Source organism: Artemia franciscana, chromosome 10 (genome assembly GCF_032884065.1).
Source record: "Artemia franciscana chromosome 10, ASM3288406v1, whole genome shotgun sequence".
Classification (NCBI taxonomy): Eukaryota; Metazoa; Arthropoda; class Branchiopoda; order Anostraca; family Artemiidae; genus Artemia; species Artemia franciscana.
In genome coordinates this window covers 41,650,933-41,669,726 of record NC_088872.1, presented here as the reverse complement: position 1 = coordinate 41,669,726, position 18,794 = coordinate 41,650,933, and the positions used below count along the sequence as shown (strand labels likewise).

Below are 18,794 nucleotides of genomic sequence, written 5' to 3'. Positions count from 1 at the left end.
TTTATGTTTTAATGCTACTAATTACTTCCAGGTGAATTTTTTTTTGTCATTGTTTTTTTTTTAAATAATGCTAGAAAATCCTGTGCCCCCTTCATGGAAATTATCTTCTCTCATGACAAATTCCTCTATGGAAAGATCCTCCCACGTAACCCCCTCTCCCGACCCACTCCAACCCTAACGCGAAAAAGCCCCCTGAAAACGTCTGGACACTTCATAATAACCATTACTATATGTAAACAATGGTCAAAGCTTGTAACTTGCAACCCCACTCCCTGGGACTATGGGGGATTAAGTCTTCCCCAAAGACATAGTTATTAGGTTTTCGACTAAGTTGAACAGAATGGCTGATCCGGTAAATTTGGGGGGGAAATGTGCGCGGGAGGGGGCCTAGGTGCCCTCCAATTTTTTTGGTCACTTAAAAAGGGAACTAGAACTTTTCATTCCCGTTAGAATGAGCCCTCTTGTAACATTCTAGGACCGCTGGGTCGATACGATCACCCATGGGGAAAAGAAAAAAAATAACAAACAAATAAACACACACCCGTGATCAGTCTTCTGGCAAAAAATACGAATATCCACATTTTTGTAGATAGGAGTTTGAAACTTCTACAGTAGGGTTCTCTGATACGTTGAATTTGATGATGTGATTTTCGATAATATTATATGACTTTTAGGGGGTGTTTTTCCCAATTTTCTAAAATAACGCAAATTTTCTCAGGCTCGTAACTTTTGATGGGTAAGACTAAACTTGATGAAACTTATATATTTAAAACTATTGGTATCAAAATTCCATTTTTTAGAGTTTTGGTTACTATTGAGCCGGGTCGCTCCTTACTACAGTTCGTTACCACGAACTGTTTGATATATATATGTATATATATATATATATATATATATATATATATATATATATATATATATATATATATATATATATATATATATATATATATATATATATATATATATATATATATATATATATATATATATATATATATATATATATATATATATCATGAAAAGAGAAATCACCAATGCAACAGCACAAACACATAAAAAAAAAAGAGACAGAAGGAGAAAAGGAACTGTTTTCCAAAATTAGTGATTAATATAGACCAGCACTTGAATGAGGCCTTAACCCTACTCATCCATACAATCACATAGGTCAAACAGCATAGCCATCCACAATCAACCATAAAGAATAATCCATGGACAGGCAGTCATGTCGTCAATATTTATCAAACAATAGAAACAATAAAGACAAATAATTCAGAGGCAACAATCCAACACAAGGGCTCATCAGGAGAATACACTTACCTATAGGGTTTCGCCACATTAAATTCTCTACCCAGTCAAGTGTTGTGGCTACCACAGAATATCCATGGCATCCCCGTGTCAGGTATCACCCCCAAAATACATGCCTATGAAAAAAAAAAAAAACAAACAGCAAATGTAAAACAACCAAGTAACACCAAAACAAACTTATCCTGTTAATATATCCCTCTGTTTAGCAACAATAGGTAAACTAAATATGGTAGATTTTACCAAATCACAAATATTAACACATTGCAAAAAACATGAATGAACTAAACAATTATAGAGTTCATCTTTACCATGTGGCTATTTTTAAAAAAAATTTCGCTCTATTAGAAACGCAGTTGAAAATTTCTTTAAGTATTTCCAGATAATTCTTTTGATATTTATTTAGAAGTTCGTTATAATGAAAACTAAATTTTTTAAATTGCCGAGTTAATTTATTTGCAGGAAAACCTCTTGATATCAATTTTTGGCTTAAGATTTTACATCTATTTTTAAAATCAATATAATTACCAAAAATCCTTGCATAACGAAGTAACTGTGAGAAAAACGCCAAATATGTGATATTTGAGTGTATATTACTTTCAGGGAATGAGAAACTAATCACTTCAAAATCAAAATCATCCGTTTTATTATACATTTTAAAGCTTAGTTTATTATTATCACAAATAATAATATTTAAATCTAAGAAATGATCTTCATGACCAGTGCCATGACTAGGTTCAAGAGTAAGCTCTGATGGATATATATTTTTAGAAATATCAATGAAATCCTTACAATTTAAGACCAAAATATCATCTAAATATCTTTAATTATTTGACAAAACATGTTTTAAATTATTTGGATTATTCTTATCCATCATATATTTATATTCTAGTTGACTTAAAGACAAGTCAGCTATAAATGGGCTGACATCTTATATAAGTATTGTATAAAAAAATTCTAATAACTCAAAAATCATATCCAAGTTGTAACATCTCAAGCTAACTGTAGTATTAAAGCAATTTGTCCATATAGCTTTTTTATTATAAGTGTCTATTTTTAAGAACCTTTTACTAGATAAGAGGAAAGATTTCTTATTAACAGTTTTTAAATTATCTAACACTACATTAAGTGATAAATTAGTATACATTGTCGCAAAATCGAAAGACTCAATTCTTTTAGCTGAAACCATTGTTAAAGAATATATCACCTGTAGTGAATTATTAACACTCCAATATGGATTAAAATTCGAAAAATTTTTAATACCAGAACAATAGGTTTTAAGTTTATTTACAATTTCCTTTAAAATTAAAGAGAGGTCAGTAGTAGCAATGCGGGTTAAACATTTAGCTGCTCCAGCAATAAACCGTGGTTTAGGGGGATTCTTATGAAATTTTACAGTCCAATATAGGAAAGGGAACTTTTTATCATTGTCATTTAATTTAATATTAAAATTTTTAAAAGGTATTTCTTCAGTCTTTTCAATTAAATTCTCATCCTCTAAATTTACCTTTTCGTAAACATTAGTTGTGCATAACTCCCTTTTTAAGATATCACAATACAGCTTCTGGCAAATTATGGCAAAATTATTATTGGCTTTATCCACTGGCACAATTACAAATTCATTCTGTAGATTAGCAATTGCTTGTTTAATCTTTGCATTATAAAATAATGATTTAGTGTTACTATTTTTTAAGTTAGAATATATTTTATTTCTTATTCTACTAATAATTAAATTCTTCCAACTTTGAAAACTCTCTTTATTTTTATTCTCTTTCTTACACCACTTATCAATAAATAAATCAAAATCATTTTCCAAGCCATCAAGAACTCTCGATGGTTTCAGATGATGAGAAAGACGGAAATTAGCCCCTTTATTCATTATAATTTGAAGATCATCTTCCTTTATTATTGACAAGTCCCCTGTTATAACATGTTTCTAAGTAGGATTTACAAATGGGCCAAGTTGCTTACAATTACAAACCGGTTTCCAATTTATATCACTATCTAATCTTTTGAGTATTAAATTATAATTAAAAATAATTTGCCCAATAGTTTTTGAAAATTTATAAGTTAAAACTGGACTATCATTATAATTCAAATTACTAGGAAGGTCCTGTTTCACATGCCGCTGATTTAAAATTTCTTGTAAATTAATATCTTCAATCTGCTTACAAGTAAAATTAATAGGTAAATATAATCTGTTATCCTTATTACCAATCTTATCAAACTTTTTCTTTTTTGAAATAAATTTCGTTTTAGTTAGAATGCAAATTGTATCACATATTACTTTAAAATTATATTCAAGAGCAGTATTATTCTTAACAATCCAGAAAAGTTTCATTAAATTCTTCTTGGATAAATTATTTAGACATTTTATTACAGAAATCATACCTCTAGATTCAAGTAGCTGGCATAGATCTATAGAAAGCATATGTAAATCTAATTCATTTTTTCTATTATTTTTCCTCTGTCCTCTCGATCGTTTTTTGTAAATATGAGCTAATATTCCATTCAATTATTGTGCGGGTACAGTTTCGACTATATCCCGACGTATTTTATCTCGCTTCTTTACCTCGCGTATAGTAGGGTGAGTCCCCCCCAATGATACATGTGAATGCATACAAACAAATTAAATTCTACTTAGAGTGAAGTTAATTTATGGCTTAATCTCCTGGCACAGAACATGGGTAGAATCAGCGGTAAACGTAATAGCCACATGATTTCCGGATTCCATAAACTCTTGGAAAAAGTAGCAGTATTTACAAAACAATAAAAAAAAATTATTTTTTACAGAATAATCAAAAATCGATTAACAAGAGAATCTTGTTAGGTTTCCGTCGTGAATATCTAATTAGTTGATTAAGGTTTATTGCAAAATAACATCCGCAAGATATTTACAATAATTCTGTGTCATCTTCCAAAAACATAATCTACAATCCAAAAAAACACGTCTAGGTATAAATAAATAAATTGCTAGTTCACAATGTATAAAAACACTTATGAAGCTTTAGAGGGCGGGGTAATCATTTTCCGCAGTAAGACTGTGGAAATACCTCGGCGAAGTAAAGTTGCACTTTTGTCAAATATTATATCAATTTTTCAGACTTGAGTAACAATGTGTGTGTGTGTGTGTTGGATGGGGGGTGGGCATTCCACGAAAATAAAATTAATCGGTCCTCTTTTTTCTTCAGTGCTACCGGGGCACTGGAATATCATAGAGAGAATATATATATATATATATATATATATATATATATATATATATATATATATATATATATATATATATATATATATATATATATATATATATATATATATATATATATATATATATATATATATATATATATATATATATACATATATATATATATATATACATATATATATATATATATATATATATATATATATAATATATAATTATATATATATATATATATATATATATATATATATATATATATATATATATATATATATATATATATATATATATATATTGTTCTACTACAACGTTTAAACCGAAGCTGAGACTACTTTCTAAGAATAGCTTTACAGTTCTTTGAAGTTAAATATTTGAAAAGCTTGTCTTTTTTTGCCATCTTGGAAATTCTGCTTAGAGAGCACACTGGTACGGGTCATTTCATTTGGAAATTAAATATAAAAAAACTAGTTTTCTTAATTGAAAGTAAGGAGCGACATTGAAACTTAAAACGAACAGAAATTACTCCGTGAATGAAAGGCGCTGTTCCCTTCTCAACGCCCCGCTCTTTACGCTAAAGTTTGACTCTTTCTCTCAATTCTACTTTATTAAATCGAAGTTGTCTTGCCATCTATTCCTAGGTATTCCAGGTGGGCGTCTATGGATCCTTCCTTCAAAGGTAACTTTTGGTAGGCGTGATTTTTCCATCCTGAGTATGTGACCAATCCACTTGAGTTGCTATAATCGCACTTTATAGAGAATTGTAGTTCCCGCTTAAGTTGCCTTCAAAGGTCTTCCTTGCAAGCTCTGTCTAGATATGTCACACCAGCTATACTACTACTACTACTAATAACTCACCGCAGCACCAAGATGTCTGAGGCCCATACAGCTACGCAAGCTCCTCTTCCACCCCAATCTATTCAAAACCTATACGACGGAGATATTTCGTCTCGAAGGCCGAGCACATTCTTTTTATGTAAACCTTTTGTGTTGCATCTAATTTTTATCTTCTTTGGGTTATTCGCATGCCGAAGCTATTTGATACAGATTCAAGTTGGGAGGCTTAGGCCTGTAGACTGACTTCAGTTTCTTATAGCTTGTTGAGGTCGTCAGCATGAGTTGTATACCGTTTGCGTTGTATCGCCAACAATTTGCTCATAAACCTCTCAAGCCTCAGGGTCTTGTTTGTGTGTTAGCAAGATATTCGCCTCAACCGATTACCTTTGGATCCCAGGATAGAAGAGGTTCATAAGTCTACTGAGGTATCTTAAGTGTTGCCGTCAGTAATTCGGAGGGGATTCATCCCCCCAAACATTTGAACTAACTTTTAACTTTCCACTTTTCTATTCAATATTCTTTTATTCTTCAGACAAAACAACCCATGGTCTTTCATGACTTCAGTATGTAATTGAAAGTTAAGGCGGAAGGCAGCCCGTTCTATTAAGTTTGGAAAAAAAAAATCTTAGTTTTTGCAATTTTTTGTGCAAAACAGTTAAATATTCCGAATATAAGGCTGATAATCAAGTAAAAATTCATAACTGAAAGCTTAAACAGCCCCCCTTCAGCAATTCTATGGTGATAATGTCTACATGATATAACATGTTACATGTCAAACAGATCACCATTACAATCTCATTGTGAATGAGTCTTAACTAAAACACACAAAAAAATAAAGGTATATCAAACAGTTCGTGGTAATCAAACAGTTCGTGGTAACGAACTGTAGTAAGGAGCGATCCGGCTCAATAGTAACCAAAACTCTAAAAAATGGAATTTTGATACCAATACCTACATCAAAAGAATTGCATTTTAATGCTGATTTTAAATATATAAGTTTCATCAAGTTTAGTCTTACCCATCAAAAGTTACGAGCCTGAGAAAATTTGTGTTATTTTAGAAAATAGGGGGAAACGCCCCCTAGAAGTCATAGAATCTTAACAAAAATAATCAATCAATCAATCAATCAATTTATTAATACTAAAGAAAACTATTACAAAATTAAATCAGTTAATAGGCCCAAGAAGCCATGCTTGTAATGGGCCACAGAGAACAAAAATAAAACACTTATAAAAAAAAAAAAAAAAAAAAAAAAAAAAAAAAAAAAAAAAAAAAAAAAAAAAAAAACTGGAACAAGACAAGGACATTTAACAGATAAAAGATTTAGAAGTAGATTTAACATATAGCTGAAAATGATTTTAAAAGAAGAGAAGTGACATACAAATTGGGATAGAATTAAAAGAGAGACAAAAATTATTTAACTGGAAAGACCCGACGAAATAATGCCTTTGCAGAAAGAAAAAGAGGGACATCCAAAGGGATGAAGTTCCATAATAGAATTGACTGATATACAGGAGACCTCTGAGCTGCTGTAGAGGATCGTTTTGGTAAAATAAATCGTCGAGAAGAATTACGCAAAGAAGAAAAGTACCTACCTGAGCCTGTCCTTGAGAAAAACTGCAGCAGGGTCGGTGGAAGAGTACCTAGAAAAGCAGAATGCGTACTTTTACCTATAATATGATCCAGCGGAGCTATTCCAGTATCATTATAAAGATCAGAGGAAGGGTAAAGCCGAGGGAGAAGAAAAGTAGCCTTCACTGCCCTATTTTGGGCTCTTTGAAGTGAGCAGAGAAGAGATTTATTAGTATTGCCCCAGACAGAGCAGCAATAAGAAAGGTAAGGATGAATAAAAGCATGATAAAGAGAAACCATAATATCAGGAGGAAGAAATGAATTAATCCGGTGCAACATTGAAGACTGGCGGAGGATTAAGGAACGGGTGTGAGTTATATGCGGTTTAAAAGAAAGAAAACAGTCAAGATACACACCAAGAAGTTTCACCATAGTAGCTTGTGGTATAATATCATTCCCAAAAGTCAGGGTGATTGGCTCCCGTACGTCTCTCATGCGGTAAGGGGTCCTAAAGTTGACAATGGCACTCTTTCGGCTGTTAAGAGCCATACCATTTGACCAGCACCAATCCTTTACTTTATCAAGAAGACCTTGAGCTATAGAAGTGGCAGATGGCAGGTCCACCACAGCAATGAAAAAATTACTGTCATCAGCAAAAAGAACAGGGCGAACATGGGGATGAAGACCTTCAACAAGATCATTAATGTAGATTAGAAACAAAAGTGGTGCAAGCACAGAGCCTTGTGGGACACCTTTCAATACAGGCAAACTAGTGGAAGAAGTACGGTTAACCAAAACATACTGAGATCTATCTGAGAGGTAGGACCTAAACCAATCTAGTTGGACTCCATGCACATCAAATAAGGATAGTTTAGACAGAAGAACATTGTGGTCAACCATATCAAAGTTCTTTGAAAAGTCAAGAAATAAACCCAAAACACACAAGCCCTTGTCCAGATTAACACGCACAAACTCTGTAGTATCAGTAAGTGCATGTAAGGTAGAGAATGAGGGACGAAAACCATACTGATGGTTAGTGATGAGAGAATTTCCATCAGTCGAATTAGTACTAAATACAAATGAAGAGAGTCGACGATACACTACTTTTTCAACAACCTTTGAGATGACGGGAAGAAGAGAAATAGGTCTGTAGTTTGAAATTAGAGACGAATCACCTTTTTTGTGCAAAGGTAGAACAGTAGAAACTTTAAATGAATGAGGTAAAATACCAGAAGAAAGAGAGAGGTTAGTTATGTGTGAAATCGGATGAGAAACAAACTGACTAATTTTTTTAAGGACATTATTGCTCAAACTAAAACTATCAATTGAACGACTGCTAGGAAGTTGGGAAATAATACTAGAAATCTCAGTAGTACTACATGGGGAAAAGAAAAAAGACTTCTCTGCCAAGGGAAAACAACTTACTCTACTCGGGGGTGGAATTAGAACTGAAGGAAGTGTGGTAAAATACGAATTGAAGGCACTCGCTGAGGATTTTTTGTCCACAACAGAACCATCAGCATTTCTATAAAGACATGGAGAGGAATGTTTGAGTTTCTTGCGAGAGAGAGCTTCATTAATTACAGTCCAAACCTTGCGCAAATTCCCCTTGCATTTATTAATTCGACGCAAAAAATACAGCTTTTTTGCTAAACGAACTGAAGAAGTGAGCACATTTTTGTAATGTTTATACTTCAAAAGATCATCCTGTGTCTTACTTTTACATGCAGCCTTGAACAAAGACGTCTTCATATGGGTTGCATTGATCAGACCTCTAGACATCCATGGGCATTTGGGTGTAAAATTCCTTGGCTTATTTCTAAGAGGAAAATGCTTATTCAACAGAGTTCCAATACGACACAAAAATAATCTAGTTGCACAATCAGCATCATTAGCTTCAAGAACACTAGACCAATCATTACTCTGAAGACCATGTATTAAATTAGAAATTTTTTATCTGTAAAAGTTCTAAAAGAAGATTTACCTTTCTCATCCACAGTAATCTCAGTTTTAGGCACAGATAGTGATAGATAAATAGGAAAGTGATCAGAAAGATCAGTGAAAACAAGACCAGAAGAGAACTTCAAATTAGGAGAATGAGAAGTGAAAATATTATCTATTAAAGTGGCAGAATTTCTTGAAGGGTCAACGCGAGAAGGAAAAAAAATTGAAGGAAGTAGCCCTGAAGAAGAAAATACATCAAAAAGATGGTCACATTCATCATTTGATCCAACATTTAACATATTGCAATTAAAGTCTCCCAAAACACCAATTCGTTTTTTAAAGAAAGTCCCCACACCGGAAAGCTGATCAAGCAAATCACAGAACAGATGTGTTGGAAAAGGAGGGGGCTTATAAAACAAACAAACAGTATCACATGCAAACTGGCTTTTCAGATCAATGACAAGAGAATAAACTGTCCTACTATTAGACACCACTGATGTAAACAAGGATTCAAGGTCAGATCTTCTACAAATTTCAATATTAGATTTTATAAACAAAGAAATACTCCCAGAACACTTTGTTACCATTCTAGGGACCTGAATAGCAATATAACCATCCATATCATAAGCTGTAAAATTATCACTATCAGATAACCATGTTTCTGTCAAGCCTATGACATCAAAAGGGCAAGAATTATTAGACCACAAATACGATTTAAGACTGTCCCACTTATCTCTTATTCCACGCACATTCAAACAAAATACATTAAAGCAACTATTTGAAGAGAGTGAGGGCAAAATGTTATCACAATAATCAATGGTGGTGTGATAATTGCAGCTAGAACTAACCATAGATTCAAGGAGAGGGTCAAAAGTGTGTGCCTCTTGTCTACCAGCACTACTTGGTTGATCAAATACAACTGAATTAAGAATTGAAGAATTAAAAAAAAAGGAGAAATCACCCATATATACTACACATGACAAATGTATAAATTAGCTTTACAGATGAAAACAATATCCATACAAGCAGGCTGAAGTAAGAGAGGGTGGATTGAAAAGTAAGGCATATAACGCCATCAGATTCAGCGTATCAGAGAACCCTACTGTAAAAGTTTCAAGCTCCTATCTAAAAAAATGTGGAATTTTGCATTTTTTGCCAGAACGCAGATCACGGATGCGTGTTTATTTGTTTTTTTGTTTTTTTTTGTTTTTTTTTCTCTCAGGGGTGATTGTATCGACCCAGTTGTCCCAGAATGTTGCAAGAGGGCTCATTCTAACGGAAATGAAAAGTTCTAGTGCCCTTTTAAGTGACCAAAAAAATTGGAGGGCACCTAGGCCCCCTCCCACGCTAATTATTTTACCAAAGCCAACGGATCAAAATTCTGAGTCAAAAAACCTTATAACTATGTCTTTGGGGACGACTTACTCCCCCACAGTCCCCATGGGAGGGGCAACAAGTTACAAACTTTGACCAATGCTTACATATAGTAATGGTTATTGGGAAGTGTACAGGCGTTTTCAGAAGGATTTTCTGGTTGGGGGAGGGGTTGAGAAGAGGGGGATATGCTGGGGGAACGTTCCATCGATAATTTGTCATGGGGTAAGAAAATCTCCATGAAGGGAGCGTAGGATTTACTAGCATTATTTAAAAAAAAACAATGAAAAATAAATATGAAAAAGTTCTTTCAGCTGGAAGTAAGGAACAGCATTAAAACTTAAAAAAAACAGAAATTATTACCCATTTGAGGGGCTCACCTCCTCCTAATACCTTTCTCTTTACGCTAAAGTATTTTTAGTAATTTCAACTATTTATTCTACGGCTTTTGTGATTCTGGGGTCATTCTTAATGAATTGGGACAAAATTTAAGCTTTAGTGTAAAGAGCGAGGATCCCACAAGGGGGCGAACCCCCTCATATATGTAATAAAAATATGAGAATACAAAAGTTCTTTACGTAAGCTAATTTATAAGTTACGTAAATCTTTTACTAATAAAAATATTCGTAAAAAATATAAAGTTCTAGTTGCCTTTTTAATTAACCAAAAAATCGGATGGCAACTAGGCTTCCTCCCCCGCTCTTTTTTTCTCAAAATCATTCGATCAAAATTATGAGAAAGCCATTTAGCCAAAAAAAAAAAAAAAAATGCAAATTTCGTTTCAATTATTCCTCTGCGGAGAGCCAAAATCAAAACATGCATTGATTCAAAAACGTTCAGAAATTAAATATAAAAAAACAAGTTTTTTTTAACTGAAAGTTAGGAGCGACATTAAAACTTAAAACGAACAGAAATTACTTCGTATATGAAAGAGGCTCCTTCCTCATTAACGCCCCGCTCTTTACGCTAAAGTTTTTTACTGTTTTAAAAAGAAGAATTGAGAGACAGAGTCAAACTTTAGCATAAAGAGACAGAGTCATACTTTAGCATAATCTTTAGCATAAACAATCAAAAAGCTTTTAATTGTTTTAAAAAGTAGAATTGTGGCAAAGAGTCAAACTTTAGCGTAAAGAGCGAGGGATTGCGGAGGGGACCACTCATTTCATATACGAAGTAATTTCTGTTCGTTTTAAGTTTTAATGTCGCTCCTTACTTTAAGCTAAAAAAATTAGTTTTTTTTATTTAATTTCTGAACGTTTTTGAATTAATGCATGTTTTGTTTTGGCTCTCCGCACATAAATTATTAAAATGAAATTTGTATATTAATTCTTTTTTTGGCTAAATGGCTTTCTCTTAGTTTTGATCAGACGATTTTGAGAAATAAGGGGTGGAGAAGGAGGCCTAATTGCCCTCCAATTTTTCGGTTACTTAAAAGGCAACTAGAACTAGAGAGGGAGGTTACTTAACCTAATTTTTCGGTTACTTAAAAGGCAACTAGAACTAGAAGGAGGCCTAATTGCCATCCAATTTTTCGGTTACTTAAAAGGCAACTAGAACCTTTTTATTAGTAAAAAATATACGTAACTTAAGAATTAACTTACGTAACAAACTTTCATAACTTTATATTTTTATTATCTATACGAGGGGGTTTGTACCCTCGTTAATACCTCGCTCTTTACACTAAATCGTAGGTTTTGTCCCAATTCTTTAAGAATGACCCCTGAATCAGAAAGGCCATAGAATAAATAGTTGAAATTACTAAAAATACTTTAGCATAAAGAGCAAGGTATTTATCTCCTCCCAAATACCTCGCTCTTTATGCTAAAGTATTTTTAGAACCCCTCATATGCGTAATAATCTCTGTTCATTTTAAGTTTCAATGCTACTTCCTTCTTTCGTTTGAAAAAACGTTTTCATATTTATTTTTCATTGTTTTCTTATAGTAATGCTAGAGAACCCTGCACCCTTGTCATTGAATTTTTCTTCCCCCACGACAGATTCCTCCAAGGAAAGATCCTCCAACATAGCCCTCTCTCCTCAGCCCCACCCCCAAACAAAATAAAATCCCCCTGAAAACGTCTGTACACTTCCCAATAACCATTACTATATGTAAACACTGGTCAAAGTTTGTAACTTACAGCCCCTCCCCAAGGGATTGTGGGGGAGTAAGTCATCCCCAAAGACATAGTTATTATGGTTTTCGACTATGCTGAACAAAATGGCTATCTCAAAATTTTGATCCGTTAATTTTGGGAAATAAATGAGCGTGGGAGGGGGCCTAGATGCCCCCCAATTTTTTGGTTACTTAAAAAGGGCACTGGAACTTTTCATTTCCGTTAGAATGAGCCCTCTTGCGACATTCTAGGACCACTTGGTAGATACGATGACCCCTGGGAAAAAAAAACAAAAAAAAAACAAACAAACAAATAAACACGCACCCGTGATTTGTCTTCTGGCAAAAAATACAAAATTCCACATTTTTGTAGATAGGAGCTTGAAACTTTTATAGTAGGGTTCTTTGATACGCTGAATCTGATGGTGGCATTTTCGTTAAGATCCTACGACTTTTAGGGGGTGTTTCCCCTATTTTCCTAAATAAGGGAAATTTTCTCAGGCTCGTAACTTTTGATGGGTAAGACTAAACTTGATGAAACTTATATATTTAGAATCAGCATTAAAACGCGATTCTTTTGATGTAGCTATTGATATCAAAGTTCAATTTTTTAGAGTTTTGGTTACTATTGAGCCGGGTCGCTCCTTACTACAGTTCGTTACCACGAACTGTTTGATAAACAAGATTATGTCAAAAACGAGGGGGTTTCTGTCTCCGGTGTCAACAGCTCTTTGTGATAGAGGTGAAGTTTTGGAGCATGAAATTTCGTTTAAAAAGACAACTACCGTTTCCATTTGAGAATTACCGTTTTCACAATAAAAGACGGTCTGTCATTGCCTCAGTACCCATATTGCATTCTTAGTACAAAATGATTCCTTCCAATGAAGGAAAACTATCGGGCTAATTTTTGCTTCTGCGTTGATCTCAAGGACCTCAAACGAAAATTTAAAAGTACAAATATTTAAAAGAGGATCCACAAATCCTCTCTTAATACTTTCCCTTACCCCCCCCCCCCCAACAATCCACTGTAACTATCCTAATAATTGGTGCGAAACTACATGCATTACTGTTTAACAACTATCTGTATAAACAGTCTATAACAGCCTTGAAACAAACTAAAAAACTCATAACCATCAAGGAAAACACAAAATTTCACACTGACTCCTGGAGTAGAGTTCTTAAATATGCTGAACTTGACGTTACAATTTTTTGCGACTCCTTTCTAGATGTGTTTTTCCTTTTTTATGAAATCAAATTTTTCGTTGCTCATAACTTTTAACAGGTAAGTCTAGATTTACTGTTGTAAATTACCGTAAAATAAAAACCTGGGTAGTAAAATTGGTAAAATAAAGTGAAATTGATAAAATAAGGAAAAATAGGATAAAATTGCTGTTTTAGAGTTGCCCTGTAGCTAGGGAATCATTTGAACATTTTTTTCTGTCTATCATTTTTCAGCTTTTAATAATTTTTTTTTAAGATTTTTGATTTTCCTAGGCTAAAAAAGGTAATACCTTTCCTCTATTTTGAAAAGTAATAAGTAGAAATTTTCTTAACATAAAAGAATTCAAGTTTTGTTAACATACTATTTAGTTTAGGGTACAAAAACTGAATTACCACTCATTTTACTTGTTCATAATAAGTTGGCTTAGATTTGTTTAGGGTCAAAGGCAGGGGCTAATTTGGGCCCAATACCCTGACACTTCAATTTTTTTTTTTGGACATTCCACAATAAAATTATGTAGCATTTTCTGTTTTCTACAATCGTCCTTTCCCTTCCCAGAAAAAAACAATAATTTATTACCTCCAATTAAGGTTTTTCATCATATATCCTCTAAAAACAAACTCACTAATCAGCAGTGAAAAAAGAAAAGAAAAAAAGAAGGCCGAGCGCGTCCTCTTCCATTTCGTTCCACTTCCATCTCGGCGTGGGCGTTAAAATAAGCGATCTTTTATTGCAGTGACAATAAACAGCTGCGTCGCTGCCTTCGAGGTCTTTTTTGCCAGTTTTTTTTTTTTTTTTTTTTTTTTTTTTTTTTTTTTTTTTTTTTTTTTTTTTTTTTTTTTTTTTTTTTTTTTAATCGGCCAATGTATCTGTCGCAATAATTTTTTATATACCACTGAAAAACACTCAGTAAAATAAACGGTGAAAAAAAAAGTGTTTCTCGGGGCTAAAAGGTTGTATGACTTGTCAAAGCATAGAACGTTCAAATGTACGTACAGGCAGTTAGAATTTTAAAATATTACCTGAAATAGAATTCTGTGTGCTGTTAAAGATAATCTATAGTCTACAGTTTTTAACCACACACATAATTTTATTTCACGTAGCATTCCAACATTTGGACATTTCATGCTGAAGAGAAGGAAATTGGCACCGATTAACCATATCGGTGCCGAAAAAAGCTACATGTGTTCTAGACTTTAGACTGGGAGACATTGCTACAAGCTCACAGGCCAAATGATATTGCTTTCTGAATTTTTTTTTTTTTGTAAAAATGTTACATTAACTGTACATTAAAAGATAATAAGCATATGCAAATTAGGCGATATGCTGTTAGAGAAGGGCTAGTCAGTTTTTAATTTATAACTCAATTACAAAGGGAATGAATGAGTGCAATTAATAATTATATTGCTTTCTTTCGCCCTGTTGTTTATCCAGTTAAAATCACGATAACAATATCATATCCAAACCTGTTTCTTCAAGCCTTTGGGTAGTATTGCACTATGTTAATTACAAGGCACCGTAAAATACCAATTTTAAGGGGGGGTAAAATTCGTGGAACACCCAATTTGACCATTTACAACACTATCTAGAATCCATATATATATACATATATATATATATATATATATATATATATATATATATATATATATATATATATATATATATATATATATATATATATATATATAATTATCAGGGTTCAACCAAATTTTTTATCTCTGTTTTTTTTTTTTTGGTTTTATATGGAAACCAGTGAAGACTGGTTTCTACAAATCCAAGGAGCACCAACGTCAACTATTAAAGATCTCCGTGAAATCCATAAATTCGTAGGACTTGTATGTAGTAACATTTTAATATCACTTGCCATACGTAAAATAGTAAAACGGGACACGCAACTGCAAATTCAAAAAAAAGAAGAAATTTAAACATAATTTTGGATACAGCTTCATCACCTACCCTTTCTTTTCTCATAGATAACAAAAATTTCTAATTTTAAGCAGCTGCCAAATATTATTAAAAGACGACGAAAAAAAGCAGCAATCGTCAAATAAAAATTAATTCTGAATGATACTACTTCTCTTCCCTGTGGAACAAGAACTTGAGCAAAACAGAAATTTTTAGCTGGAACACTGGACCTAAATAACTCAGATTAAAATGCGGTAACATTCAACTTCAATTTTTAACATTAACATTAACAAAAATAAACTTAAGGTACTTAGAATATATATATATATATATATATATATATATATATATATATATATATATATATATATATATATATATATTTATATATATATATATATATATATATATATATATATATATATATATATATATATATATATATATATATATATATATATATATATATATATATATATATATATATATATATATATATATATATATATATATATATATATATATATATATATATATATATATAAATATATATATATATATATATATATATATATATATATATATATATATATATATATATATATATATATATATATATATATATATATATATATATATATATATATATATATAATAACATGAGTCAGCTCTATTTAGCCGTACCTGATAAAACCCAAAAGCATAACATATGAGATTTCGATATGATAAGAACTTAAATTCTAGGCCAGTTTGTATATATCAAGATCGTAAGATTGCCGCCCAAAGCACCGCTATTTTATAACATTTGATTTTATTTCAGTATTTGTCAGTTTTGGCAACAACAATTTTAGTTACGTTTTGCCAATGTTTATCAGAACATCTATATCAGGGCTTCTTAAACTTTTTTATATAGCGACCCCCTTCAAGCTTAGGAAATTTTAAACGACCCCCTCCTCCATATAATGAAATATATATTAACCGTAGATGTAGATGTAATATCGCACCGTAGATGTAGATGGAAACGTTGACGGGATACTGGTCGTAATAAAACACAATAAATAGAATGACATAAAACTATATCTATATATTCAATAGAAAAAATTAACTTTTGTAACAATTTTTTTTAATAAAAACATATTATTAACATAAAACAATATTAATGTGACGGATGTGATTGTTTATTTTCACACAAATAATTAAATCTAGGCTCAATTTGAGTTAGTGCAGATCGTAATAGATTTTCAACGTTTATTAAAGTTGAACGGTATTTTGATTTTATGTAAGTTAATGTGGAAAAGGCTGATTCACATAAATGTGTTGTACAAAATGGCAGTAATTTGTTCATTGCAATATCCGATAGTAGGGGATATTCTGATTTGATTTCTATCCAAAATTCATGCACAGGCACTTGAGAAAATCTGAGTCGCAAGGTAGTATCACTTGTTAATTCGGCAAATTCTTCTTGTGCTTTTAAGTTTAAAAAATTAATTTCTTCCATTTCAACTGAAAATGTATTGCAAATCCATTGTTTCGTATCGATATCATTGGGAAAATACCTATGCATGTAAACTTCCATTTCTTTCAAATGATTAACTATAATTTTTGTTATATGAGTATCTTTTTTTGAAATATTGTTACTAATTATATACTCGTCAGTAAATGGAAACATTTCGAGCGATCCACTTTCCACTCTGTTCTTCCATATAAGAATTTTTTTAACAAAGGCCTCAAGTTTATTTTTTAACATAAACATATTAATGCAGACTCCCTGCATTGATAAATTCATATCATTGATTTTATCAAAAATATCTGCCAAATAGCATAGCTTGAGAAGCCATAAATTATCGTGAAAATAATCGGCCAAATTAGAATTTTGCTCTGTTAGAAATATAAGAACTTCATCTTTTAAAGTTAATAATCGTTTCAAACTTCGACCTCTTGATAGCCACCTAACTTCAGCATGTAGCAATAAACTTGTATAATCCGAATCCATATCAATGCACAAATTTTTAAACAATCGACTATTAAGTGCTCGACTTTTAATAAAGTTAATGATTTTGACTGCATCAAAAAACACAGTGTTTAATTCTGGTGCAATTTTTTTAACAACAAGTGCCTCTCGGTGAATCATACAATGTGTAAATGTAATATGATCATTTCCAGCTTTAACAAATGCTGTAAAACCAAGATCTTGTCCGGTCATTGCTGCAGCACCGTCCGTGCACACACCAACACAATTTTTCCAATTTAATCCTTCTTTTTCAAAAAACTCATTTACTTTTTTATATATATCTTTTCCACGAGTATGACCTTCCAGAGGACGACAAAACATGAGTTCTTCCCTCATAAATATGTCTTACAAAAAGTAATAACTGTGCCATTTTTGGCACAGTTTTTGGCACAAGAATTCACTTCATGAATTCTTCCCTCATAAATATGTCTTACAAAAAATAACAACTGTGCCATTTTTGAAATGTCTGTCGACTCGTCCAGTTGTATTGCAAACTTTGAGCTGTCTTTAAGTCTCATAAGAAGCTGTTGAAATTGATCATTGCTAATGTCTGAAAATTCTTTTGGACACAGTGTCATTTGATAATGGAATTTTACTAATTTCAGTAGCATACTGTTTCCATGAACAATTCAGACATTCTTATAGCTGCAGGTAGTAAAAGTTGCTCTCCAATAGTAAAAGGCTTTTTCGTTTTTGCTATCAAATACGAAACTTCATACAATGCTAATAGATATTTATCATTCAAAGTAACATACTTCTCCGAAGTGTTCTTTTCTTTATTTGATGTTTGCAAAAGACGCTCAAAATATTCCATTGGCTTTTTTGATAACGTTGCATGTTTAGTATTCAAATGTCGTTGCAGTTTTGACGGTTTCATGCTTTCTGCAGCCAAAACTTCTTTGCAAATTAAGCACACTGGTTCTTCTTCATTGTTGTCATATTTTCTTTTATTTTGTTTTGCTAGAAGTCGGATTTGAAGCACTGCAACTTGGTTGTGACGGCGTGGCATACTTATTAGTTGGAATTTTAATTAGCCATTTATCCATGATGGTTAAATAATTAAACAAAATGTAGTTGAACTTTAACGTAATAATTAAAAACACCAACTGAAAATTACACAGTAAATACCCATGTCACAACGAAGAAAAAGCTGAGTCCAAACTGAAGTACAAACAGAATGTGTAACCTGTAAGCCCAAGGCGACGCGGCGTCTGAAATCACTAAGTTATCTTGCAAACACTGACGCCGGCGGCCAGACATCAATGTCGTAGCTTCAGTTGAAAATTGAGAAGCGCCTTGT

General features: G+C 32.3%; 1 protein-coding gene across 1 annotated transcript; it reads right to left on the bottom strand.

Annotated features, from left to right (window-relative positions):
• Positions 1-18,095: 18,095 nt before the first annotated feature.
• LOC136032473 (protein FAM200B-like) lies at positions 18,096-18,503 on the bottom strand. Its single transcript, XM_065712785.1, has one exon. It carries the CDS (start codon positions 18,501-18,503, stop codon positions 18,096-18,098), a length of 408 nt encoding a protein of 135 aa, XP_065568857.1.
• Positions 18,504-18,794: the final 291 nt, after the last annotated feature.

What these genes read in the sequence shown, in the direction of transcription:
- LOC136032473 (XM_065712785.1), bottom strand. Translation starts at nt 18,503, where the DNA reads ATGCCACGCCGTCACAACCAAGTTGCAGTGCTTCAAATCCGACTTCTA.